The sequence below is a fragment of the Lemur catta genome, chromosome 21 (genome assembly GCF_020740605.2).
Source record: "Lemur catta isolate mLemCat1 chromosome 21, mLemCat1.pri, whole genome shotgun sequence".
Lineage (NCBI taxonomy): Eukaryota > Metazoa > Chordata > Mammalia > Primates > Lemuridae > Lemur > Lemur catta.
The window spans coordinates 27,521,712-27,548,342 of NC_059148.1; the positions used below are offsets into that span (position 1 = coordinate 27,521,712).

Consider the following 26,631-nt stretch of genomic DNA (forward strand, 5'->3'; position numbering starts at 1 on the left):
AGAAGCTTTTCAGAGATTGGAATTAGATAAGGCATGATTAATTTATTTTTAGCAGAGTGAGAGGAGAGCCTTGGCGGATATGGCTCTCAGTGTGAGCTCTTGGCTAGAGAGATCCGGGGGCTAACGGTCTAGCCAGGGGACAGCTTGCAGGTTTGGGTGGCATCATACTCCTACTTGCAGGTAGGGGATACCTCCCCTCAAAGAGCGAGGGGAGGCCTGTGGCTGTTGATGCCCGATCTCGCATCTGCCTTCAGATAGGAAAGCTAAGCACGGCAGACACAAACTAACAGTCATCTGAGAGCTACGCTTGGGGAGGACTTCGGGTTTTTATTAATTTTTTTACTGTAGCCTTGTGACTGATAGTTTAAAAAGGAAGCCAATAATGATAATAATGATTTTAAAAGTCTCCCGCCCTTCCTGGGGCATCTCCTCGCCGTCCTTGGCTGGGCCAGCTCCAGGTTTGGTTCCCATCTGCCTGCTCAGGTCCCAGCCCAGCTGCGCCCCAGCCCCCGGCCCTTACTGTCCCTGCCCTGGCGAGGTGTCCGGAGCCTGCTGCCTGTGAACAGTCACCCCGCATCCCCGCGTCCACAGCTGCAGTTTTGTTAGAGATGCACAAAAAGGGAGCACTCACATGGGTGCACTTTGACACATAAATTAAGACCAGAAAGGGGAAAAATGTCTCTTTGTGCTATTTTTTTTTTTTTTTTGAGACAGTCTCGCTCTGTTGCCCAGGCTAGAGTGCTGTGCCATCAGCCTAGGTCACAGCAACCTCAAACTCCTGGGCTCAAGCAATCCTGCCGCCTCAGCCTCCCCAGTAGCTGGGAGAACAGGCATGTGCCACCATGCCTGGCTAATTTTTTCTGTATATATTTTTAGTTGTCCAGCTAATTTCTTTGTATTTTTGTAGTAGAGATGGGGGTCTCACTCTTGCTCAGGCTGGTCTGTAACTCCTGACCTTGAGCGATCCTCCCGCCTCGGCCTCCCAGAGGGCTAGGATGACAGGCGTGAGCCACCGCGCCCTTTGTGCTGCTATTGACCAGACTCATAGAGGCCAAATTTTCTTCAATTAAGCAGATCTTGGCCTGGTGTAGACAAGTCGCAGTGGGTTCTGGGCCGGGCGGGGAGGGAACTGCCGGTGCCCCCAACCAGCGAGGAAGGAAGAGGGCGGGTTTCTTCCGCTTGGCTTAAGTTGGGGTGAGAGGTGAGCCCCCGCCTGGGGAGTTAGGGGGTGGGGCGTGTCCGGGAGTCGTGTGGGGGGTTGGAGGTGTGCAGGGGGCGGGGCGTGTCCGGGAGTCGTGGGGGGGTTGTGCAGGGGTGTAGGGGGCGGGGCGTGTCCGAGAGTCCTGGGAGGGTTGGAGGTATGCAGGGGGCGGGGCGTGTCCGAGAGTCCTGGGTGGGTTGGAGGTATGCAGGGGGCGGACTGTGTCCGGGAGTCCTGGGGAGGGTTGGAGGTGTGCAGGGGGCGGGGCGTGTCCGGGAGTCGCGGGGGGTTGTGCAGGGGTGCAGGGGGCGGGGCGTGTCCGAGAGTCCTGGGTGGGTTGGAGGTATGCAGGGGGCGGACCGTGTCCGGGAGTCCTGGGGAGGGTTGGAGGTGTGCAGGGGCGGGGCGTGTCCGGGAGTCGCGGGGGGTTGTGCAGGGGTGCAGGGGGCGGGGCGTGTCTGGGCCTGGAGGGCGGGGGGGCGTTTGTGGGAGTCCTGGGGGAGGAGCGGGGCGGGAGTCCGGCGGGGGTGGGGGTGGAGGGATGCAGGGGAGGGGCATGCCGGAACCGGGGGGCGGGGCAGGGGCGTGCCCGGGACGGGGCGGGGGCGGGGCGCGGGCTCCTCCCCGCGGCCGGCGGGCGCGGCGCGGCGTCCTCGCGGCGCCTGGGCTCGGGCGGCTGCCGGCTGGCGCTCAGTGGCGCTCAGTGGCGCTCAGCGGCGCGGAGCCGGGCGGCGGCGGCAGGATGAACAGCATCAAGAACGTGCCGGCGCGGGTGCTGAGCCGCAGGCCGGGCCACAGCCTGGAGGCCGAGCGCGAGCAGTTCGACAAGACCCAGGCGAGCGGGCGGCGGCGGGCCCGGGTCCCCTGTCCCCTCGCGCGTCCCTCAGGGGCCGGGAGCTGCCAGGCCGGGGCGGGGGGCGGCGCCGGGGCCCGGCCTGCGGCTACCTGGGTCCTCGGGGGCTCCCGGCCGCCCCCCGCCGGCCTCCGCGGCCCGAGCGGCGGCGCACAGGTGAACCGGAAGCCGCGTTCCGGCCGCGCGCCCGGGCCCAGAGCGCCGGGGCCGGGGAGCTGGGGCCGGCAGGGGCCAGGGACCGGGTGGCCCGGGAGCGGCGGTGGGGTCGGGGCTCAGGCTGTGCCCGGGCCCAGGTGCACTGGGGCCAGCGCGGCCCCCTGGGTCTCCCCGCCCGGCCGGGCGGCCCCTCCTGGGCTGCTGCCACCTTCTCCCAGCCCTGGACGCAGATGCCCCCACCGGGGTGCCGTGCATTTCCTTAAAGGAAACTCCCTGCTTCCTTTTCTCGTGAGCTGTTTTCCAGGGCTGCACAATATCTTATTATCTGCGAGGTGAAAAGTTTCACGTATGTCGCCAGACTTGTTCGCCCGAGCGCTGGCCCACGCATAAATAGGTTCACACCCCCTCGTTAAATACCGGCGCCTGACAGACAGAAACTTCCTGGGGCTCCTTTCCTGCGCTTCCCACGCGCCCGCATCTCTTCCAGATGCTGCTATCCTGGGAAGGTGGTTTTAGAAATTGAATAATGGCGCGGGTGTGCGTTTGTGCATGTGTGTGTGCCCAGGACGCACCATGGAGGCTTTGCTGTGTTTCTGGCTTCCTGTTCCTTTTTATTTTACAAACTTGGAGGTGTTCTTCGACCTGGGGGACGGGCGGGGGTGGGGGACATACCTGTTTATTTGCCAAAATAGGTCAACCGAGACTGAAATGGTTGAAAATTTTTACTTTAGAAATAAAGGAAGCCAGAGGACCCCTTCCACCCCTGTCTGAAGCAGGCTGGTGACATTTGCATTTGGGGCTGGCATTAGCAAGTTCCTACCCGCTTGTCCTTGCAGGGACTTCTGCGGTTGCTTTCAAATCAAGTAAGCACATGCAATCTACAAGAGATTTCATTTTGAAATGAGAGAACACACCGGGACACCTTCTAATCCTTGTGTTTGTGATTGACAATGAAAGCGATAATAAAACCTCAAAACACCAAGGCTTCGTGAATGCCAAGTGCTGGAACCAGCCTGGCTGCAAATTGTCAATTTATCCTTGTGATCCTTGTCATCATCATCATCTGATTCAGCCTGGATAGCCCGTCAGAAAAACAAGTGTGGCATTTAACTTAGAGTCATTAATACATAATTGTGCCAGAAACTTGCAGAAGCACAGGGAGAAAACCTTAATGGGCAGAGAGAATCTGCGTGTTGTTGAAAACTTTGTTCATTCTCTGATTTTTAGATTTTTCCCGTGTTTTTGAGGAAGTGTAGGTAAAGAGGTCTGATGTACATAGAGGAGATAGAATTTAAAGGGCCAAGTTCATTGATGTTTATTTTAAATGGATAAGAAGTCAAGGGCAACCTTCCTGTCTGTGACAGAGCGTCTTTGATCTAGGACCACACGCTTTCGTGGTTGGTTTGGTACACAAGAAGGTAGATTGTTTTGTTTTGCTTTTTGGGTTTTTTCTTGGGGGCTGTGAGAGGGGTGCTTTGTAATGGGTAATGAATAACTATGTAATGGGTGAATCTCATAGGCCCCATTCCAGGGCCCCTTTTTCTGGAAAGATGGAATTTGGATTCAGTTGTCTTCACAGTGAATTACCGAGAGATGTAAGAATGAGCTTTTGTGCGTGGTTAATATTTAATTAGATCGTTCCCAGAAATATCCCGTGAGCTGCCAGCCAGGCCCCATGGTAGAAGGGACCTGGAGAGCTGAGGTTGCTATTTGCCAGTCTCGAGACGGAAAATAGCACATCCAATCCAGGGACCCAGCTTCCCTTTGGGGTCCAACGCCTGTCCCAACATGGACCCAGCACCGTGTGCCAGTCTCGTCTTTCCTCTCCTGGGCTCCTGGGTCAGGAGGAGGAGAAAGGCTTCCCCAGGAGCTTTCTTGATAGGCACGTTTGCAAAGGTCTCCAGGGTTAGCGATCAGGGGTGTTAAGGGAGGGCAGCCACGTTTCCCTCTGGTGGCTGGTTTGTGGTGTGAGTGCACGATGGCTGTCCGGAAAGTACCCAGCCATGGACCTGTTCTCCATGTACTAACGGTGGCTGGATACTTTCCGGACACCCCTGGTGTAATCCCAGGGTACAGTCCAGGAAACTAGTGTATTCTTTTCTTCCCCAAGACTTTAGTCCCTTTAGTGATAAAAAAAAAAAAAAACCCCTTTTTTAAACTGGAAGTGACAAAATATTACCAACTCGTTGTTGCTGTTGTATTCTGAATACAGAAAACTACAGAATATAGTATGCTGTGTTCTGAACCTGAACATTGCCTGTACCTTTAAAAAGACGGTGTGATAGCATGGAATGCACCTGTAGGCTGGTGGCCCTGAGTTCTAGCCTGTGTTCCTGGGTGAGTTGCTTAACTCCTAAATCTGTTTCCTTGTCTGTAAAAATAGGGATAATTCCATCCACCGAATAGGGCTGTTCCGAGGTGTGGTGCCGCGTGGTAGGTTACGGAATGGTCCTGCCAAGGTGTCCACGCCGTAGTTCCCGGAACTGTGAATGTGATCTCACTTGGTAAGGGGAGTGTAGGTTGCTCGTCCGCCGGCCTTGAGCTGGGGCGATTATCCTGGTTACCAGGTGAGCCCTGTGTAATCACGAGGGTCTTTAACGGTGGGTGCAGGGGGCCGGAGAGATCGGAGTGATGGAATGTAGGAAAGTCTCCACCGACCGCTGCTGGCTGTGAAGATGCAGGAAGGAGCCACTAGCCGAGGAGTGTGGGTGTCCCCTGCCACCTGGAACAGGTGGGGCAACGGATTCTCCCCTACGGGCTCCAGAAAGAAATTCAGCCTTTCCGACACCTTGCTTTTAGCTGCATAAGACCCGTTTCAGACTTCTGACCTCCAGAACCGTGAGGTGATGAGTTTATGTTGTTTGAAGCCACTGAGTGTATGGCGATCTGTCTCAGCAGCCACGGGGAGCTGGCTCATCCGGTGGGTGCAGTGTGAAGCACGGTGCTGCACGCGGCAGGGGCTGGGCGGATAGTCGAATAGTGGGCTAGCCGTCTTTCTCCCTGCCCGCCCCGCCACACAGTTTCCAAATCCGAGCAGGCTCCCAGAACTTCCCCCAGAGAGGGCCGCCTTGGAAGCGTATCGTGGATGAGGGCTCGGCAGGTTGGAGTCTTGGAAATGCCAGTTGCCCAGCCTGCCTTTTCCCTTTCTGTGAGCCCCTGTGCTTCTCTGGGCCTCAGTTTCCCCTGCAGGATGTGGCGATAGAACCCAGAAGCTTCCTGTCAGGTTAGGCTGAGAGAAACCGTTTATGCTACAGCATGAGTTGAACGAGCCTCCCCCCCACCCCTGTGGGTGGGCGTCACCTGCGGACAGAAAGCTGCCCGGGTGCGAGGCCCCGTGGTGGGGACTGTGGAGGGGTCGGCGTGCGGAGCAGGTCACAGGTCCTACTGTCCAGGTCTGTGACTTGTGCCCTCAGCAGTCCCTGTGGAACCAAAATCCTGTAAAGATTAACATTTATTGACAACTCGGCCGTCTCAGCCGGGGTGCGATAGAACAGCGCTGCCAGCAGAGCAGGAGATGGGCCGCCGTGTCACGTTAGGGCGTCTGGCAGCCACTAGAAAAGTCGACAGAAACAGCTGAAGTTAGTTATAATTGTATGTGTGTAACCTGGAGTATCCAAAATACAACCCTTTCAACATGTAATCACTATAAAAATTATTTATGATGGGGATATTTTATATTCTTCTAAATCTTGGAAATCCGGTGTGTGTTGGACCCTCCCAGCTCATCTCAGTTTAGACTCAGCCCCTCTCCGAGTGATCCGCGGCTGCTGTGCTGGGTGGAGCAGGTGTTAGAATCACCTGGGGGCTTTTCAAGCATGGCAGCATCCAGGTGTTGGATTCGGAATGATTGGGTCTGGATTAGAGTCAGGCATTGGTGTATTTTTTTAAAGTTCCCCAGACAGGGTACGGAGAGGTGTTTGGGACGTACCCTGAGTTTCTGGTTTATACGCGGATGCTTTCAGACACCGTATTCGCACAGGCGGGTCCCTCTGCCCTGATCTGCCGTCACCGCCCTGGCAGAGCTGCCTCTGAAGGGCCAGGCAGACGTGAGCGCCCGCCCTGCCTCTGCGGTGTGTCCCGGGAAGACTGCGTCATACCAGGTCGCCAACCCCTTTCTGGGCCTCCTGTAAATGTTTACGGTAACGAAAGGTGCCCAGCCCCAGAGTTTGGGAAGAAACCTACACCATGTGGCAGACAGCCAGCACACCCTCTGTCGCCACTGTCTTGAGGGCAGCAGTGGGTCTGGCTTCTCCCCTGTGTCCGCGTGTGCAGGCGTGGCACTTGGCGCCGGGCACGCTGGAGGGACAGAGGCAAGCCAGGGCTCCTTGCTCAAAGGAGAGAGAGAACCAGCTCCTACCCACTGCCGCGGCCCAGCCCGGCCGGGTGTAGCAGGTGTTGAGTTGTGCCTTCCCGGGCTGCCAGGCCCCCTCGAGCCTGCCTGCCCGTCACCTCCCTGGCAGAGCCAGCCGTTCCAGAGGCGGCTTCTTGTCCAGGTAGTGGTGGGACGGGGCTTCCCAACATGCATCAGCCCATGACACACTCAGCAGGGCTGTTTACCATGTATGTGTTGGGGGGCGCTCTGGGAAGGCACAAATCATCTGTGTCCCCTCCAAGGGGTCGAGGCATGCAAGCTGTAGCATGTGTGCCGTGGCATGTGTGGCAGTGAAGAGCAAGGCTCTGGGTTGAGCCCTGGCTGTCACTTCACTGCTCTGTGCCTCCGTTTCCTCATCTGCAGGGTGGGGGCAGTGACGGCACTGCCTCTCGGAGACGCTGTGGGGTTTCCGGAGTTCACGGGGCCTGGCATGGCATGAGTGCGGAAGAGCAGATTGGGCTTCTGCCCTGTGTGCGTCGCTGGGCCACCTGTGAGCGAGGACCTGGGGTGCTGGGCTGTCGGGACGAGCAGCAGATCTGCGTGGGGACAGGGGGACTCAGGAAGGTGGGGGACAGCCCTGCAAGAATGAGCCCTCAGGTGCTCACGTTCCAAATGCTCCCCAGGGCGGGAGCCCTGCCTCTGCGACATTGTGCCCTGGGAGGGTACTGGGGGGTGGACATGCCCCCGGGACAGGTGGGACGAAGCCAGCGTAGGACTTCCCAGCAGAACTGCCTGCCTGTCCGAGTGGGGAGGAACCGCATAGACGAGGCCCCTTCCCTGACCTGGCCCCGAGGTGTGTCCCAGCCGATTGGAGCCGTGGAGGAAACTCATCAGCCACTGGATTGTGGCAGCTGGAAGTCTCTGGAGTCGAGTCTGGGCCTGCGTGGCCGAGGGACGGCTAATCTGAGACAGCCAGGAGAAGGCGCCATTGCCCCCAGCTACACCGTTGGTGACACCCGTGCCCCTGCGCTTGGTGACTTTGTGTTTGGGAGCATCTGCGCAGCCAGCAGCCACCTCCTGCCGAGCCCCACCGTGCTTCCAGCCCTAACGGCGTTGTTCACACCGTTCCCAGTGTCCCCGGCACACTGCGGTGGCCCAGCAGAGCCCAGGGCAGTGGGCAGATGAGGGGTGGGGCTGGGTCTGGAGCAGGCTCAGGGGAGGAGTGGCCTTGCCTCCCCGCTGACCTCTGTGCGCGGCTGTTCGGACCTCACCGTCTCCCTGCCCCGAGATCCCGGCGGGCTGTGGGCCTGGCCGGGGCCACTCGGTGAGGCTGGCTGAGAGAACGGATGCCTGGGGGCCGGCGGGTCTCCCTTCCTCCGGGTGAGGCCTGAAAGGCCCCGGGATCTGCTCGAGGGAATGACGGAGCCCACGGAGAAAAGTGTAGTCCGGGCAGGATTGTTTTTTCTCTCGCTAAGATAAACACGGTCCCCAAATTGCAGTAAGTTCGGCTGCCCGAGAGTGACTCAGCCCCCTGGCTTGTGAGGCAGACAGGTTTGTGGAGTGATGTCACCCGGGTGCAGGGAACGAGACTGCATGGGCTGCCTGCCTGTCCCTTCCAGAGCCGGCACCGCGGAGGCGTGACACAGGGCCAGTCCTCCTACTCCCGTGTGTCACCCATGAAGCCCGGGGCAGGGGTGGCAGCAGCTGCCACCTCATGGCCAGCGTCTCGGGGAAGGAGTCACTCCCGGGCTCTCGCAACGTCCTCTAGAAGTTTCCTAAGTGGTGAAATGATGCAGAAGCCGGGACCAGGCAGGACGGGTGCGAGTGACGAGGACGCCTGCTGAATCGCTCCCCTGACTTCCTGTCAGCCTGGAGCAGGGCCCCCACCGCTGTGCGTGTGGCCACGTCCCGGCCCCACAGCCACAGAGAGCCTGTGTTCCCTCTCGGCAGTGGCCTCTGGGGGGCGCGGGCGTTTGAATAGGAGCTCTGTCCTTCAGACAGCTCTTTGGAGACGCTGAAGCAAAACGGGCCGCGCTCTGCCAGCGCCTGTGCCCTGGGCCTGCCAAGGGCCCCTGCTGGGCGTCGCGATAACAGCACAAGCAGCCTTCGGTCTGATTCACGTCAGGGTTGATTGTAAAAATAGAAGTTGTTTTATAGTTACTTTTACTGTTTAGCTCTAGTGGTTAGATTATTAGCTGGGGAAAGAGACGCTTAGCGCCTTGAAGCTGTCGGTGCTCATGTGAGAGCTCTTGTCCCCGGAGTGTGTGCCCTCCCCCGGGGGCCCTGGAGATGCGGCGGGAGGAAGATGTGCTTATGGGGACAAGGCAGGGACAGAGTGTAAATTGTGAACAAACGAAACTCCAGCATCTCCTGGCTATTCCGTGCCAGGACCGCAGGGTGCTGCCTGGTGGTGCCGGGCTCGAGGCTGGCCCGGGCCTGCCAGCTCTGTCGCCCGGCCGCACTCACCGTGTCTGTTCCCATCTGGAGTCAGGCCTGGGCCCGGGGCCCCTCGGGAGTGTCACCCGCCTCACCCCGGCCTCCCCATCCTGCAACAGCCCTCACCGAGGTGTTTGTTGGGGTGTCCCTGTGAGTCCTGGTCCAGGGACAAGTGCCGTTGGCAGCTCTGGGCCTCTCTGGAGCCAGGGGGCCCCGTCTGGCCTGGTCCTGGGATTGTCTCAGCCTTGACTCTGGGGCGGCCGCGGCACCAGGCTGGGTTTCTGTCAGACAAACAAGGACGGGTTGATTGTTCCTGGAGGCTGGGCCGGGGTATCCTGAGGACTGGGCTCCCCTGGGCCTGGGTCCCTGTGAGAGTCCCCTCACAGGCCGCACCCCGAGTCAGACACCCTCGCCCTGCGGGATGGGGCTCAGGCTGCAGCAGGGCCTTTGTCCCCAGGGTCTGAACGATGTGGAGGCAGGCGGGCCCTCCCTGAGTGGCAGCGGGCCCTCCCTGAGTGGCAGCGGGCCCTCCACGAGTGGCAGCGGGCCCTCCCTGAGTGGCAGCGGGTCCTCGGGAACTGGCTTCCTGTGGCGGGACGAGAAGGATGTCGCACTGACGCTCGTCTCCCCCCACCCGCCGAAAACCATGGCGGCCCGGGGCCACCTGGGGGCCGAGGTCAGTCTCCAGAGTTGGTGGCCTGAGTACGCCTCCTGCGCAGCCTCGCGGGAGCCGTGGGCCCGGGGCCGCCGCACCGAGGTCGGGGCTGCGGGAGGCTCCCGTGCTCAGGACGGCGCCCGCGCGGTTTCCGTCATTCATGGCCTGGGGCGAGTGCGGCCTCTCCAAGCCTCTGCGGCCGCTCCGGGGCTGGTCGCGGGGACCCAGGAGACGCACAGCGCCGTGCGGTTCAGCTGGTGAAGATGACTTCACCGTCGGGCGCTGAGACCCGCTGGCCTGCCTGGTGGCAGATGATGTGTTTGTTCTGTGAGCCTGGCGGTGCCGGCAGTGCCGGACGTGTGTCCAGAGCACGCGGAGCTCCCGCCCCCCGGCCCTCTGTGGGCACCCCGAGCTTCGTCCCCCACCCGCCGCCCTTCTCCTGTTGCCGGCACCCAGCCGGGCGAGGTGCTGCCTGGGAGAGAGTGTGCAGGTGGCCCCCGGGCGTGGTGTGGACTCGGTGGATTTGTCCAGACTGGGGGAGTGCAGTGGTCTCTGCAGACCCTCCAGCTCCTTCCCAGGTCCCTCGACTGTCTCCTGGCCACTGTGGAGCCCCCCAGCCCCCATCCTGCCTCCTCCGGAGACGCCCTTCCCTGCCCTGTTCAGAAACGAGGAAACCGCTTCCCCTCTCCTGCTCTTGTGCCAGACACTGTCACTGGGCCCTCGGGTGCCCTGCCCTGTCCCCCTACCTCTCAGGGCAGCGTGAAAACTGTTCTTCCGGGCTCTGAGGCCCCCTCTCCCTGGGAGTCAGATGGGAGTGTGGGGTGCTGAGAAGCGGACAGACCCCTAGGTGGGCACGTCCGTCCCAACGACCCTTCCTTCCCCGGCACTGGGTTTTCCACGCCGACCTCGAGGTCCGTGACGGGTCCCTTCCACTCGGAGGCTGCGTCTCTGGGGGTTTCCCTGTGTGGCGGGCGATCCACCACCGGCCTCCAGGGATTAAATTTGCCCAAGTCCGAGCTGCTGGGGCTGCTTCCAGCTCCCCCTACACGATGGGGACCACCTCGTCTGCCCCGTGGGGCTGATGTGAGGGTGACATACTGAGCACCTGGGGACCCAGAACAGTGAGAGCTGCCTCGGGGCTGTAAATGTCGAAAGTGCCGTGTGAGCTCCACCGCTGGGTCCCCCCCACGTCCCAGGAGCCGCTTCCTCCAGGGAGGTCCGACAGGGCAGGCGGAGAGGCCTCTCCTGGGACGAGGCTTGGCTGCCGCCGCCCGGGAGGAGTGACGCGGCCGTCGGGTGTCCACAGACGCCCACTGTGCGAGCACTGAGCCTCCTTGTGCGGCGCCCGAGCCCGGGGTGCACAGCTGCCCGCCCTGCACACAACGGGGCTGTGTTCCCGGGAGCCGGCCCGTCCCCGCCGCCAGCACAGGCATCGCCGGGGCCTCGTGCCCGAGTGGGGCCGCCGCGCCGTGCCCCGGGGCCGCCCCTCCCTGCTGTGAAAGTTGTCTGTGTACCAGGACCTTTGAGGGACAGGGCTTTCAGCAGCGCCCCCCCCCCCCCCGGGGCAGAACTAAACACGGGCCAAACACGGTGACAAATGAGGAAGCGCAGTCAGAGGGTGACGGGCCGGAGAGAGCCATAAATCCGGGGAGGTGCAGGTTTAAGCAGGTGGCTGTGGGGTGGGGGGCAAGAGGACGCCTGGGCCCACAGAAGCCTGTGGCAGTGACGTCACCTTGGCCTCACATGGTCTTGGCGCAGGGAGGAGGGAAGGAGCCCTCCCTGGGGTCTCCTCCAGTCAGGAGAGAGCCCCCGCCTCTGTCTGCAGCCTCCTTGGCCTGCCTGGGTAGCTCCAGCTCCACCCTTCTGGCCAGGAATCTTCCGGGCCAGGTGGCAGCTCAGGTGTCAGGGCGGCCGGGGATGAGGTTACAGCCCTTGGAGACAGGACACACCTGGAGTGTGAGCTGGCAGCGGCTTGCCTGGCAGTGGGGTGGAGCCGGGGGAGGGATCAGCCCAAATCCCCACCCCGGGAGCCCCTCTCCACGCAGGAGTCGGGAGCCATGCAGAGTTGCTGAGGACACAGGCCTGGAGTCTGGCAGGCCTGGCCTTGAACCCTGGCTTTGCCCATTAGCTGTGCAGACAAGATCCCCAGCCCTCTGTGCCTCAGTTTCCTCACCAAGAAAGTGGGATCATAACCACCTCCTCGGGCTGTCCCGGGAAGCACGTTGCTGAGCCTGGCAGGTGATGAGCGCTCAGTTGGTGCAGTGGCTAATCCTCACCATCCTCGTCCTCACCGTGGCCACCCTGGCGGTGGGCCGTGACACACACACGGCAGCTCCTTCTTGTCTCTCGCAGTTCACGGAAGGGAGAGGGGAGCTGAAGGAAGCGGGGGGACACGTGGCAGCGACGGGGTCGAGAGGCCAGGCAGTCCCCACCATCGGGCCTGCCGAGGCTTTGAGGACGAGAGCCTGGGACCCTCCCGACTGCTGGGGCTCAGTGTGGCCGCAGGGACTGCAGGGCCCTGTGCGAAGGGGCCGCCCAGCCTGCCCGGCCCGGCCCCCGGCTCCAGTCTGAGGCCTGACCAGGAAGGGCCCGGCTGCCCAGCTGCCCTTTCTCCCAGAGGAAATTTCATCATTGACTGTAAATGGGGCAGTCGCCTCTGTGCCGGCAGGGCTGTCACTGTTGTTCAGGTGCCAGAGCAGGAGAGCGCGGTGGCCTCTGAGGGAGAGACAGGAGAGCGCAGTGCTGCCCCCTGCCCTGTCCTGCCCCCTGCCCTGCCCCCTGGTCCTGCCCCCGCCCCCTGCCCCGGCAAGGCTGTCTGGGCCACCTGCCTCGTCTCGGTGCCTGTGTCTGTGCAGGACCCTGTCCCCCCACCGTGGCCCTTGGCCCTTCTCAGTCCACAGACACCCGTTATGGGTGGACAGAGGCTCACGAGGCCCCCCCAGGTGGGAGGACATCACACCCACAGGCGCCTGAGGCCCGGTAGCAGTGACCGTAGGTGCCGTGAGCCCTCCTCAAGGGCACGGCCCCCTCTGAGAAGCCTTCTTGGAGGAGGAGGCTTTGGGCCGGGGAGGTGAGACTGTGGCAGGTGGAGGTGGGGGAGGGTCTCCCGACACCAAGGTTCTGCCCTTGGTCGAGTGTGAGGTGGGCGCTCGTTCAGGGCTCGGGCGACGACGGCAGGTGTGCCAGGCAGACCCCGTCCTTCCTCCCCGCCCCGGGCGGGCCACAGTCGCCGCCTCGTTGGTGGGGGCAGGAGCTGAGTCAGGACAGTCGGGCGGGGCCTGGGCTCACCCTGGTTTCCTGGGAGTGCTGTGTGGGCCCGTCAGCCGTGACACGGCCCAGACCCCGCCTCTGGGAGAGCAGGGAGGACACGCATCCTTCGCGCAGCACAAGTGAGGGCTCGGGTCCCGTGGCTTCCAGCGGCGGGGGGACAGGCAGAGGAGGCCATGCTGGCCATGCCTGGAGCTGGGGACCTCACCTCCCGGGAGGGCTACTCGTGTGGTTTCAGAGAGTGGACCCCTGAGGCCATAGCCCAGCTTCCGTTATTTCCCAGACCCCGAGGTGCCCCGGTGGCTTTGGGTGGGGTGGTGGCTGTGGTCCTAGCTGCACAGGGCACGTAGAGGGAGGGTCTTCAGGGGCTTGGTCTGCTTAGGTGGGGGGATTCCTCCCGTCCCCCGTCACCACTCCCACATTGGCCACGGCAGAATCCTGTTCTGTGTCGCCCTTTTCCCCATTGGGGTGGTCTCTCCCTGGGAAGGCCCGGGGGTCCTGAACGCTGCCTGCTTTGCCCCCCACAGGCCATCAGCATCAGCAAAGCCATCAACAGCCAGGAGGCCCCCGTGAAGGAGAAGCATGCACGGCGTATCCTTCCCGCCTGCTCCCGGCCCTGGGCGGTGCCAGCCCGTGGCCGGGCCCGGGGTGGGTGTCGGGTGGGGGGTGTGGTGGGGTCAGCGAGCAGCGGCTCTCGGCAGGAGCCCTGGGGCCCCTGTGCCAAGGTCTGGAGGTCCTGGTCCTGAGCCGGGTGGGGAGGGGAGTATCCTCTGGCCTGCGCCCTGCCAGGCCCCCCACGTGGCTCACCCTTTCCCAACCGAGACTCACCACGGAAACGCCACCGTCGGCCCAGTTAGAGTCCTGGGACACAACCTTGCCCTGTGTCTTGCCCTGAGCCCTGTGCCCTTTGGCCGAACACCAGGGCCCGCAGTGGCCAAGCGCCAGCTGCCCTGTGCTTGCGTCTCTGCCTCCCGCACTTGGCCTTGACCCCCGCAGGCATCATTCTGGGCACGCACCATGAGAAGGGGGCCTTCACCTTCTGGTCCTACGCCATCGGGCTGCCGCTGCCCAGCAGCTCCATCCTCAGCTGGAAGTTCTGCCACGTCCTGCACAAGGTCCTGCGGGACGGGCACCCCAACGTGAGTAGCTCAGAGGGCGGAAAGGCGGAATAGCGTCCAGTGCAAGTGCACAACCCTGTCCCTGTGTCTGTCCCTGTGTCTGTCCCCGCGGCGCTGGGTCGGCCCTGCCCTCTGCCTCAACCCTCCCACCTCCATGGGGAGTGAGGGCCTGGGGCCCCCTCCCGCGAGGTCCCGGGTCCTTCATCCCTCCCCCCACGCCGCAGGTGCTGCACGACTGCCAGCGGTACCGGAGCAACATCCGCGAGGTCGGAGACCTGTGGGTAGGTGCCGTGAGGACGCCTCCCCCTGGGGGTCCAGGCGAGGCTGCTCGGCCTCAGGGGCTCGTGAGCTTGGGGGCTGGTGATGGCGGCTCCCTGTGGGGGCCGGGTTTTCCTCCTCTCTCGGAGCGGAAGCCAGGGTGGAGGGTTTGGGGCAGCCGTGGGCGAGACGGTGGCGGTGCTGGGCCTCGCCGTGTGGAATGCAGGGGACACTCCGCACGCAGGGCTCTCGGGCCTCCAGCTGCACAAATCCCCAGGCCCTTTAGTCCCCCTGAGCTGGGAAGTGTGGTGACACCAGAGCCTGGGTGGCGGTGCGGTGGTGGTCAGAGCCCTGGCAGGGGCGCGGCTCCCGGCTCCCCCAGACGGGCTGCTTTCGAATCGGGTCTGGAAATGCGCGTTTTCAGCAGCCTTGCCGGACGGACGGTTCTTAGACGCAGTAGAGCCCAGGCGCCCGTGGCTGGACCCGCTGCGCGACCCTCAGGAGTTAGAGGCGCCCTGGGTGGGGCGGGGCCAGGGTGCTCGGCCGCCGGGGCACAGGAGCGGGGCGGCCCCGGATAGGGGCCCACAGGGAGGCTGACCCGTGTCCTCTGAGTGAGGCGACCATGGCACGGGGCAGAGGAGGCCCAGCCGGCGTGGCCGAGGGCCCGCGGTGGAGGAGGACGAGGGGAGGACGTGGGCAGGCCGTGCACCAGCACTTTAATAAAGTGTCCCTGCCCGGAACTGGCCCGGTGCCCTGCACAGAGAGCTCCCTTCCCACAAGAGTTTGCTTGGCAAGAACGACAAGGAGAAAGATGAAGGGAAAAGCTAGAGACAAAGGCGGTCGGTGCAGGCTGGAGGGGACGTTGGTGAACGAAGAGGTGACTGGGGCTGGGGGGAGGGCGGCTCTCGGCGTGTCCGCAGGAGGGGCCCCTACCCTGGCTCTTCCCACAGGGGCATCTGCACGACCGGTACGGACAGCTGGTGAGCGTCTACACCAAGCTGCTGCTGACCAAGATCTCCTTCCACCTCAAGGTGCTTTGCTCGGGTGCTGTGGGGCTGACGGACCTGGGGCTTTTCCCTCTGTGACGTCTGGGGACATCGAGGGTGGAACCTGTCCCGTCCGTGGGTCTGCCCGCCCACCTTCCTGTCCTAACCGTGACCAGTGGGGAGACGAGGAGGCTGGGACGTGAGGAAGCTCCTAGAACTCCTCGGGTTTTCCCGTGGACGTGGGGCCGGCCTCCCCCTGCCCTGGCTGGGCGCGCCCCTCCTCCCAGCCCCCCAGTCGCCTGCACAGGCCACAGGAGCAGGGGACGGGGCCCAGCGTGAGGCCACCCGCACAGCTGCAGCTGAGTGGGGTTCTCTCCGCAGCACCCCCAGTTCCCTGCGAGCCTGGAGGTGACAGATGAGGTGTTGGAGAAGGCGGCTGGCTCCGACGTCAACAACATGTGAGTGGCTCTGCATGGCAAGTGGCCTGGTGTCCGCCCTCTTGCCTCAGTTTCCCTTCTGGGTCCCACCCTATTTCACACCTGGGCAGCGGGTGTCCAGTGAGTCTGCAGCCTTCCCAGGCCACAGCTCAGGCTCCCAGGGAAGAGGCTGACGGTCAAGGGATGGGGTTATTTGCCTGAAGACCCGTCCTTTGCAAAGGCAGGTTGGCCAGAGGTGGTGTTGACAGCTGTGTCCCTGTCCCCTCCCAGGGGTCCTGGCCCAGGCCAGTGGGCCCACTCTTCCCCCTTCCCCTCCCCCCTCCCCTCTCCCCTTCCATCCCCTCACCCCTCCCCCCTCTCTTCCGCAGCTTCCAGCTCACCGTGGAGATGTTTGATTACATGGACTGTGAGCTGAAGCTTTCTGAGTCAGGTGAGCCGTCCAGAGAGGAGGTCCTGGGGTCTGAGGGCACCACTGAGAGCCCAGAGTGTTGGGACAAGGAGGTAGAAAACACTAGTGACCAGCCTGACGTAACATCCTCAAAGGCACCTGCCCCTGCAGGGAGACCCGATGGGGCCTCCGGGCGCCTCCAAAGCACAGGGAGGCTTCCCCGCCCCCAGGTCGCTAGGCCCCAGCGGGCACCTGCAGGGCGGGGGCTCGGCTACCCTCCTGCCCAGTGAGCATCGCTCTGGTGGCCCCAAGACAGGGAGGGATGTGGGTGTGGACAAGCGCTGAGCCGCCCCTTCGGGTTCCCGCCCCGGCTCAGGGCTCCTGTGCAGCCCCCCAGAGAGTTGGTTTGGCTCCTCGTGCCCATTTTCTGTTCTAAAAAGCTTCTGGGTCACGTCAGACTTCCAGTCCTGGGAGCCCGGCAGCCGGACAGGAAATCCCAGAGGGCCCCCGCCGGCTGGAGGGGTGATTGTTCTAGGTGGCAGCTTCAAAACAACTTGCGGGTGACTCAGAGCTCTCCACTGGAGGACAAGTAGCAAATGCTTTTTTAGGGAGTTAGCGGTGTTTGGGGAAGGCTCCCGAGTCCTGGGCTCTGGCCTCTGGCCGGGTGAGCCTGACGCACAGCGATTCTGATGGACCAGGGGTGTGGCCCCCGCTGCCAGGCTCTGCGTCCTGGCAGAGATGTGCTAAGGCTGAGCCCCTCGCAGCACAGCGGCCACCAGGCAGGAGCCAAGTCCCCTGAGTCCCTGCCCTGAACTGCCCTTGGCATGGGAGGAGGCTGGTGTGGGCAGGCAGCGTCCCTGGGGGGGGCGTGGAGAAGACCCGCAGGCGTGTTCCCGCCCCGGCAACACTGGTGTTTTGATGAAACACAAGGAAGGGCACAGCGGCAGGCCCGGGCGCCGGCACGTCTGGGGAACCCTGGCTCTGCGCAGGTGCACGGGGTCCCTGCCTCAAGATCCATAACAGCAAAAAACAGAAATGCCCTAAACGCTCCTTGGTGGAGAACTGGCTGTATCTCACTGCCTGTGTATAGCAGGGAACAGAAGGCAACGGTTAAGAGAGATGCACCTGAGTCTGCTGTAGCTGGGAAAGATCTAGAAACATTCTGCTGTGTAAAATCAGATTGCAGAACAGTATGTACATACATGTCTAAACCCCAAAGCAGGACTTCACACGAGCTTTAATTTTGCACGAAGAAAACGTACTTAGTACGCACTAGTAATTACAAATTTATTTAAAGAGCTAGGGCAGCCTGGGCAACATAGCAAGACCCCATCTGTATAAAAAAATTAAAAATAAATGGCAAGGCATGGTGGTACCTGCCTGTAGTCCCAGCCACTCAGGCTGAGGCTGGAGCCCAGGAGCTAGAGGCTGCAGTGAGCTGTGGTTGCACCTCTAGGCACAGAGCGAGAGCCTGCCTCAAAAAAGAAAAAAAAGGTGAGAGATGGCGCTTTGCCTCTTCCTTCTCACCCCTTCCCTCCCGAGTGCGCGCCTGTTGCTGCAGGGGTTTGCAAACGGCCCCTCCCAGGCAAGGCAGGAGCAGGACCCGAGCTTGGGGCTGTCCCGCGTGGGGCCGCCCTGGCCGCTCTCCCTGTGGCCGGCTGCCCGCTCTGTTATTCCTGTCTCTGCCCCAGAGAAGCTGCCAGCCAAGGCGGAGGCAGCCTCATGTTTGTCCTTTGTCCCTCCCACTTGGTAGTTCTGATACAAGGCCTGATTGTCAGGTTCCAGAGGAGACTGGCCCCGAGTGCAAGTGAGGCTTCGGGGTCACTTGGGGTTTGCAGAGCCGTCCTGACCCCACTGCTGGGTGACTTTGGAGAAGCCCGCCCTGTTCCCGTATCTGAAATGAGGCCCTAGGGCTGCTCCGTCCTCAGCCTGCGTCCCTCTGTGCGACTCGGAGCAGGTTTGAGGCCCAGGGCACGGGCTGTCCACAGCCCTGTCATTCGGGCGCCTCGTCCCGGCCCACCCCGGCAGCAGCCTCAGGAAACCCTTGCCCAGCTGAGCTGGAGCTGGTTTGCCCGGACCTTGCTGTCACCCTTGACCTGGTTCGTGGGGCATCTGGTCACAGTCTGGGTCAGTGACGAGCTCATGGGGCCCCGTCCTGGAGGCCGGGAGCCTGCTGGTGTCTGAGAACTGCCTGGGAGCCCCGCTTTCCAGACTGAGCCGTCGCCTCATCTTCAAGCTGCCCGGGCAGGGTGGCCGTGCGCGTGGCAGGGCCCTGGTGTGGGGTGGGCCGCCCGGGCCTGCGTCTCTGGCTCCCACAGGCTCTCACCCTCTCTCCCGCCCCTCCTCTGTTCAGTTTTCCGGCAGCTCAACACAGCCATCGCCGTGTCCCAGATGTCCTCGGGCCAGTGCCGCCTGGCCCCGCTCATCCAGGTCACCCAGGACTGCAGCCACCTGTACCACTACACGGTGAAGCTGCTGTTCAAGCTGCACTCCTGTGAGTCACTGGCCGGGCTGCCTGTGCGGCTCGCATGGTCATTTGCTGTCACAAAGGAAAATAGAGAAATTATGAAGATACTTATTGATTTAAAAGTAGCATAATCTCATTACCCATTAACATAACACACATTTTATGAAAAACTACTGTTTTCCAAAACAGAAACGATGCAGTGAGAAGAGTGGTGTAGACTCTCAGTGGACACCTGCCCCCGAGTGTCTCCCACCCGCTGCACGGGGCCGTGGGAGCAAAAACCCTCTGAAGGGGTCTCGGCCCCCGACCACCCTTTGAGAACCGCTGGCCTGGGCTGTGAGCTGCTTCGGCACCAGCCCAGGGCAGCCGCGTGTGCCGCCGCGGCGGGGGGCAGGTTAGGCCTGACGTGGCCACAGCGCCATCCTGTCCAGTCATGGCCCAGAGATCATCCCCCCTTGTGGGTGTGGGACAGGACTGGCCAGGTCACCAGAGAGCTCGAATCTGACGGTTTCCAGCGTGTGGAGGAACAGGGGAGGGGGTGTGACCGCTCAGCCGTTAAACTCGTGCGCCCCCCGCCCCCAGGTCTCCCGGCGGACACCCTGCAAGGCCACAGGGACCGGTTCCACGAGCAGTTTCACAGGTACCAGGCCCGGGGGAGGGCAGGGCTGAGGCATGGCTGGGAAGAGGCTCTGTGGCTACTGTGTGACGGTCCCTCTGTCCCACCCTGCTCGCAGCCTCAGGAACTTCTTCCGACGAGCCTCCGACATGCTCTACTTCAAGCGGCTCATCCAGATCCCCCGGCTGCCCGAGGTACCTGCGCCCTCCCCAGGGCTGCCCCTGCCCTCGGGGTCCTGGCTGGGCCTTGCATGGGCTTCCTTGGAGGTGGATAAGTGGCTCCCACCTGCTGCCCCTACAGGGACCCCCCAACTTCCTACGGGCCTCCGCCCTGGCCGAGCACATCAAGCCTGTGGTGGTGATCCCAGAGGAGACCCCGGAGGACGAGGAGCCGGAGAACCTCATCGAGATCAGCACCGGGCCCCCGGCCGGAGAGCCAGCGGTGAGCGCCCCGGCCTGCCTCCCCCGCGTCCCCCGCCAGGGCCTCCAGCTGCAGCACGAGGCCAAGGGGTGTCGGAGTGACTAGGCCTCCCTTTGCCCCCCACCTGGAGGGCACAGGTGAGTGGGGTGGGGGTCACCGTGCTTTGCTGTGGCAGGTGGTGGCTGACCTCTTTGATCAGACGTTTGGACCCCCCAATGGCTCCTTGCAGGACGACAGGTGAGGGCCTGGGGAGCCGCCTGGGCTGCGGGGGCTGGAAACGGCCTCCCTGAGCCGTGCTCGGGACGCGTCTGCCTAGAAAGGCCGGGTGGGGAACGTGAGCTCCTGAGGTGCCCAAATCCCAAGTGGCCACCAAGGCGAGGACAAAAGTTCGATTTTTCTGGTTGACTGAACTTGAACCCCAGGACCTCTGTCCCCAGGGACCTCCAGATCGAGAACCTGAAGAGGGAGGTGGAGACGCTCCGCAGCGAGCTGGAGAAGATCAAGCTGGAGGTGAGGGGGGTGGGGGGCGGGCTGCACCCCGCACCGCCGGCAGGGCCCCACGCCTGCCCACGCCGTGCCTCCCCCCGCAGGCCCAGCGCTACATTGCGCAGCTGAAGGGCCAGGTGAACGCGCTGGAGGCCGAGCTGGAGGAGCAGCGGAAGCAGAAACAGAAGGCCCTGGTGGACAACGAGCAGCTCCGCCACGAGCTGGCCCAGCTGAGGGCGGCGCAGCTGGAGGGCGAGCGGAGCCAGAGCCTGCGCGAGGAGGCCGAGAGTGCGTGGGGTGGGGTCGAGGGCGCCTGTCACCGTGAGCGCGCGTGGGGGCGACCCCAGTCCCTGCCCGCCCTGCCCCGAGCGTCACGCCCTCCTCTTGCCCGCAGGGAAGGCCAGTGCCACGGAGGCGCGCTACAACAAGCTGAAGGAGAAGCACAGCGAGCTCATCAGCACGCACGCGGAGCTGCTCCGGAAGGTGGGCCCACGCGGGGCAGGGTGGCTCGGGTCCCAAGCAGAGCCAGCTGGGGACAGTGGCAGAGTGTGAGCCTGTCCCCTGCTCTTGCAGAATGCAGACACAGCCAAGCAGCTGACGGTGACGCAGCAGAGCCAGGAGGAGGTGGCACGGGTGAAGGAGCAGCTGGCCTTCCAGATGGAGCAGGTGAAACGGGAGTCCGAGCTGAAGGTACGTCGTGTGTGTGTGTGTGTGTGTGCGCGCGTGCGTGTGTGTATGCACGCACACACGCACGCACAGGGCTGGCCCCGGGGAGCCCAGCCCACTGCCCCAGTGACACGCTGTCCTGTCCCAGCTGGAGGAGCAGAGCGACCAGCTGGAGAAGCTCAAGAGGGAGCTGGAGGCCAAGGCTGGGGAGCTGGCCCGCGTGCAGGAGGTCCTGAGCCACACCGAGCAGGTGCTGTTGGCTGCTGGGGGCTGGGGGTGTCCTGGGAGCAGGTGGGACAGTCAGGTCGTCTTCTCTATGAATGGGGCACGCCTAGATGCCACTGGGTTCAGGGGCCCTCAGTGGTGCCAAGGTGCAGCCCTGACCCTGTCCCAGGAGCTATGTAGGAAACAGGACCTCGCATGGGCCCTCAGGAAGCAGCTCCAAGTCCCGTGAGGGGTAGTCAGTCACCCCAACCCCTGGTCTGGAAAGAAGGGGGCTCCTGCTCATGCGCTTGTGTCCACAGAGCGGGTCGGAGCTGAGCTCGCGGCTGGAGGTGCTGCGCGCAGAGAAGGACACGCTGAGTGGGGCCGTGCAGCAGCGCCAGGCCGACCTGCTGGCGGCCCAGAGCCTGGTGCGCGAGAGGGAGGCGGCGCTGAGCCAGGAGCAGCAGCGCGGCTCCCGCGAGCGGGGCGAGCTCCAGGCGAGGCTGGCGGAGAAGGTAGGAGACCCCCGGCAGCGCCTCTGCAGCCTGGGCCCATGTTAGCGTGGTTAGGGTCAGGCATCCCTCTCGTTCTGCTGCCAGAACGTTCTCAGCACTCAGAGAAGAAACTCCTGACCCAGGAACCAGTTAATCCCATCCTGGCAACCCCCAATCTCTCTGTGGCCTGTTCTAGATATTTTGTGTAAATGCAGTCGTACACCACGTGGCTTTTGGTGACGCTTTCACTTGGCATCGTGTTTTCAAGGTTCATCTGTTGCGTGGCGTGTGTCAGTACTCCTTTTTAATGGCCAAGTAATGTTTGAGTTTACCGTAATCACTGTGGTTTCCATGTTTTGGCTGCTGCGAGCGTTTGTGTGCAGGTTTCTGTGAGGACAGAGGCTTTCGTTTCTTATTAAGACTAGTCAAGTGCAGTAGTGAGGAGGGGAAAGCAGTAGAACAAGGAGTTCAGTCTGTAACTGTGGACAACCAAGTGCGGTAACTCACTACCTTCGGACCAACCTTTTCGTTTCTTGAGTAGATACCTAGCATGTGTGGGTCACGTGGTAGCTGTATATTTAACATTTTGAGGAACCACCCCACTTTTTTCCAAAGTAGCTATACCATTTTACATTCCCACCAGCAACGCATGAGAGTTACAATTTTGGCAACACTTAGCATTGTCTGCCTTTATTTTGGCCATCCCAAAGGGGTGTGAAGTGGTTTCGATTTGCATTTCCCTAAGGGCTAATGTGCGCCCCTTCACCTGCTCCCTGGCCAGTGGTGCATCTTTGGGGAAATGTCTGTTTAGATCACAGGGTTATCTTTTCATTACTCAGCTGTTCACCCCGCTCTTGAGAGGCAGCAGCTCAGGCCTTGGGGGGATGGAGTAACGCCCCTCTTTGGCCGTCTCCACCGTGAGGGTCTCAGCTGGGCCTGACTTGGGGTGCGTTCTCTGAGCCGCCTGTCCCCACTCCTGCCAGGAGTTGCAGGAGCAGGGGCTGCGGCAGAAGCTGCTGGACGAGCAGTTTGCAGTGCTGAGGGGCGCTGCGGCCGAGGCGGAGGCCATCCTGCGGGACGCCGTGAGCAAGCTGGATGACCCCTTGCACCTGCGCTGCACCAGCTCTCCAGGTACGTATGGGGGCCACCACTCGCCCTCACCCGCAAACGCCTCCTTCGCGTCCCCAACACTGAGAAGCGGCGGCCGGGGCCTCAGTTTCTCTCTCTGCTTGCAGACTACCTGGTGAGCAGGGCCCAGGCTGCCCTGGACTCCGTGAGTGCCCTGGAGGAGGGCCACGCCCAGTACCTCACCTCCTTGGCAGGTGAATTGGGGGGAGCAGGGCAGCAGGCCGGTGGGCTAGGGCCTGGGTCCAGCCCTCGTGGCTGCCTTGTCCCTTTGGCAGAGGTTTTCTGCACACCAGGAACCTCAGCAGGCAGCTCAGCAGAGGCTCCGCCCCTCCCCCCAGGAGCCCAGCCGGCCTCATGGGCAAACAGGCTGGGGCCCCACGGAACCCAGCTTGGTTCCTGTGGCCCTTGGGGCTGCTTGACCTTGGGCCGCACCCTCTTTCCTGGTCCTTGTCTGGGGTTTGCTGAGAGGATGAGGCAGGGCAGGCTGCTGGTGACCATGGCCCTGTGCTAGCATCTCATGGCTGTCCTTCTGCACAGATGCCTCCTCCCTGGTGGCAGCCCTGACCCGGTTTTCCCACCTGGCTGCGGACACCATCGTCAATGGCATTGCCACCTCCCACCTGGCCCCCACCGACCTTGCTGACCGTAAGTGGGGCCTGGGCGGCAGGGTCAGCCACCTCACCGGCTCGTCTCCCCAGGGGTCTTTCAGCCTGGGAAGGGGGCCTGTGCTGCAGCATCACAGGGGGCTTTCTTCCTACTCAGGCCTGATTGACACATGCAGGGAGTGCGGGGCCCGGGCGCTGGAGCTTGTGGGGCAGCTGCAGGACCAGCAGGCTCTGCGGCGGGCACAGCTGGGCCTGTTACGAGCTCCACTGCAGGGCATCCTTCGGCTGGGCCAGGTGAGGCACAAGATCCCAGGCAGTGGGGCGGGCCCTGGGCAGGAACCACTCCTCCCCTCCCCAAGCCCTGTGGGGTTGGTGGGATTGAGCCCACCCAGTCTGACTCCTGCCTTCCCCAGGAGCTAAAGCCCAAGAGCCTGGATGTGCGGCAGGAGGAGCTGGGGGCCATGGTGGACAAGGAGATGGCAGCCACGTCTGCGGCCATTGAAGATGCTGTGCGAAGGATCGAGGTGAGGAGAGTTGTGCGGGGACTCCTCAGTTCCCACAGTGCCTTGGGGGCTACAGGCAGGGGACAGAAAACGTTTTCCAGGGCCCCTGAGGTCAGAGCCGGGAGGGTAGGAGGGTAGCCCTGGCTTTCCTGCCCTGATCTGTTCCTCAGGACCACAGGCTTGGGGAGGGGGGGGAGCTCTCCCCACCTCACCCTCCCGCACTCACAGCTCTGTCGTTGGCTGTAGGACATGATGAACCAGGCCCGCCACGCCAGCTCGGGGGTGAAGCTGGAAGTGAATGAGAGGTGAGCCGCCTTCCTCTCTGACCCAGAACAGGGTGGGTTCCCCACGGCCCTCCCCTGTCCAGGGGGGTTCTGTCCCGACTGCATAGCGTGCCTGGGCCTGGGAGTGAGCAGACACACCCTTCCTCGCCCGCGGGGGCCCTGCTGGGGCGTCCCAGGGGCCATGCTTCAGAGGAACACCTGGTCTCTCCCCTTCTCTCCCCACAGGATCCTCAACTCCTGCACGGACTTCATGAAGGTGAGTGGGGGGTGTTGCCCTGGGGGGGTTCTACCTGGAGGGCTGCCGAGAGTGACAAACATCTTGGTCTTGGCAGGCGATCCGGCTGCTGGTGATGACGTCCACCAGCCTGCAGAAGGAAATCGTGGAGAGCGGCAGGGTGAGCTGTGGTCTAACAGCCCCTCCCCAGGCAGGCCACATAGCTGAGCCAGCAAGGGACAGATTCCTGAAAGGGGCACGAGGCCCCTAAAGGGTGTAGTTGAGGAGACACCCCCCTCCCCTAACGCAGGGATGTGCCCTGTGGCCGGGGTGAAGGGAGAAGGGCCTGCGGGGACCCCTTTTCCCCATGATGTCCTTGACTGGCCCATCCTGCCTGTGTCCACTAGGGGGCAGCCACGCAGCAGGAATTCTATGCCAAGAACTCACGCTGGACCGAAGGCCTCATCTCAGCCTCCAAGGCAGTGGGCTGGGGAGCCACACAGCTGGTGTATGTCGCCCCGGGTGGGGGGTGGGCAGGGTTCTGCTTCCTGCCAATGGGGGGGCAGCAGGGCATGCGGTGCTGAGTGTCTGGGAGTGGCCCCACTGCCCATGGGGTTGGAGACCCTGCCCCTGACCGGCCTCACCCCCCAGGGAGTCGGCTGACAGGGTGGTGCTTCACACGGGCAAGTACGAAGAGCTCATTGTCTGCTCCCATGAGATTGCGGCCAGCACTGCCCAGCTGGTGGCGGCCTCCAAGGTAAGGCTGGGTGCTGGCATGTGCCGCCCCGGGCTCCACGCTTGGCCTGGGCGTCCCTGACTGCTGGCTGTGGCTCCCAAGCCCGGGGCCCACCCTGACAATCCCCCCAGGTAAAGGCCGACAAGCACAGCCCCCACCTGAGCCGCCTGCAGGAATGCTCCCGCGCCGTCAACGAGAGGGCTGCCGCCGTGGTGGCCTCGACCAAGTCAGGCCAGGAGCAGATTGAAGACAAAGGCAAGTGCCCGGTGTCTGAGGGCACTGCCAGCTCCCAGGAGGGGCGGGAGTGGTGCCCAGACACTTACCTTGTGCCCTCTGGCCACAGACACCATGGACTTCTCTGGCCTGTCCCTCGTCAAGCTCAAGAAGCAGGAGATGGAGACTCAGGTAGGCGCCCGTGGCTGTGGGGCTCGTCCCTGTTGGGCTGAGCCCGGGGGGTGGTGCCCTCCTTGGGGAGGGGGGCTGTGCTGATGGGGCATCCGGGCTGCAGGTGCGCGTCCTAGAGCTAGAGACAACACTGGAGGCCGAGCGCATGCGGCTTGGGGAGCTGCGGAAGCGGCACTACGCGCTGGCTGGGGCGGGGGCAATACCCACCGAGGAGTCTGGCCAGCCCAGCGCCACCCCTCGGAGTGTGACCACCAAGAAGCCACCCCTGGCCCAGAAGCCCAGCGTGGTCCCCAGACAGGAACACCAGGTGCCAGGCATCACCACCGGGATGGGGGGGGGGGGCGTGTCATGGGATGGTGGCCCAGGCTATGCCTCATGCCTTTGGCCACATCCACCGAGTCACCTACCTTTGACCCCTGCAGCTCGACAAAAAGGATGGCATCTACCAGGCTCAACTCGTGAACTACTAGGTCCCCCAGGGGTCCAGCAGGGCGGCTGGTGGACAGGCCTGGGTGCCCAGTGGCCTCGCCCCTGCAGCTGGGTCAGTGTCCTCAAGGCCCCTGGCCCTCACTGCGCCTCATGGGGCCTGGGTCGTGCAGATGGTTCTTCTGGATTCGAGTCTATTTATCTGCAAAACGAGCTTGGGAGAGCAGCCGGGACCCAGGAGGCCTGAGCCACAACTCTTCAGGAAATATACGGAACATTTTTAATATTCTGAGTTAGAGCTTTTCTTCCAAGTTTATAGTCAGCACACTGGGAAACAGGGCTACTGGAGGGGCCCCCTGCCTTCTGGCCTTGCTAAGACCTGTCTGTGGCCGCCTTGGGGCACTGATTCCACAAGGCCCTCATGGCCTCAGCAGATGAGGGGCTGGAGGGGTGCTGCCCACTCCTCGGGCTGGCCCTAGAGCATCCCTGCTGCAAGCCCCTCCGGAGGTCGGAGGCTGGAAGGGGCTGCTGTCTGGGGAGCAAGGCCGTGAGGTGGCAGGTGCCCGCGCTTGCAGGCAGCCCTGCCCAGGTGCTGCCTTCCCTCCCAGAGTTTCCACGTCCGGCTGGAATCTGCAGCCGCCCTCCGTTTCCTGTTTCCCCTTTCCCTGGCCTGGCTGGCCCTGCCCTGCGTCCCCCAGCTCAGCCTGAAAAAGCCCAGAAACCCATCAGGGCGGTCTGGGGCTGGGGAGGGCTGGCCTGGCTTTGCTTGCCGCTGTCCAACTTGAACGAAAGTGTCCCCTGAGCCCGAGGGGAGTGGCTGCAGGGGTGGGGACCAGGCTGGGAGGGCAGAGCCAGCACTAGGCTGGACAAGCACGCTGCCCTCCCACTCCCAGCCCTGTGCATACGGTCT

General features: G+C 62.8%; 1 protein-coding gene and 1 long non-coding RNA gene across 2 annotated transcripts; one reads left to right on the forward strand and one right to left on the reverse strand.

Moving 5' to 3' along the window:
• The first annotated feature begins 1,783 nt into the window (after positions 1-1,783).
• HIP1R (huntingtin interacting protein 1 related) lies at positions 1,784-26,623 on the forward strand. The gene is made up of 32 exons (XM_045534926.1): positions 1,784-2,036; positions 13,408-13,471; positions 13,877-14,019; positions 14,223-14,279; positions 15,207-15,287; positions 15,624-15,700; positions 16,048-16,109; positions 18,421-18,561; positions 19,117-19,174; positions 19,269-19,344; positions 19,451-19,591; positions 19,746-19,807; positions 20,008-20,080; positions 20,161-20,344; positions 20,451-20,539; positions 20,630-20,746; positions 20,871-20,972; positions 21,247-21,441; positions 22,404-22,551; positions 22,656-22,742; positions 23,086-23,193; positions 23,311-23,447; positions 23,567-23,677; positions 23,903-23,961; positions 24,166-24,196; positions 24,273-24,335; positions 24,562-24,662; positions 24,806-24,911; positions 25,022-25,145; positions 25,234-25,295; positions 25,399-25,602; positions 25,718-26,623. Exons 1-32 carry the CDS (start codon positions 1,944-1,946, stop codon positions 25,763-25,765), a joined length of 3,204 nt encoding a protein of 1,067 aa, XP_045390882.1. The 5' UTR covers positions 1,784-1,943; the 3' UTR covers positions 25,766-26,623.
• Positions 22,090-24,029, reverse strand: LOC123626105. The gene is made up of 2 exons (XR_006730741.1): positions 22,582-24,029; positions 22,090-22,490 (listed from the first exon to the last, which is right to left on the reverse strand). It is a non-coding gene; the product is annotated as an uncharacterized LOC123626105 (long non-coding RNA).
• Positions 26,624-26,631: the final 8 nt, after the last annotated feature.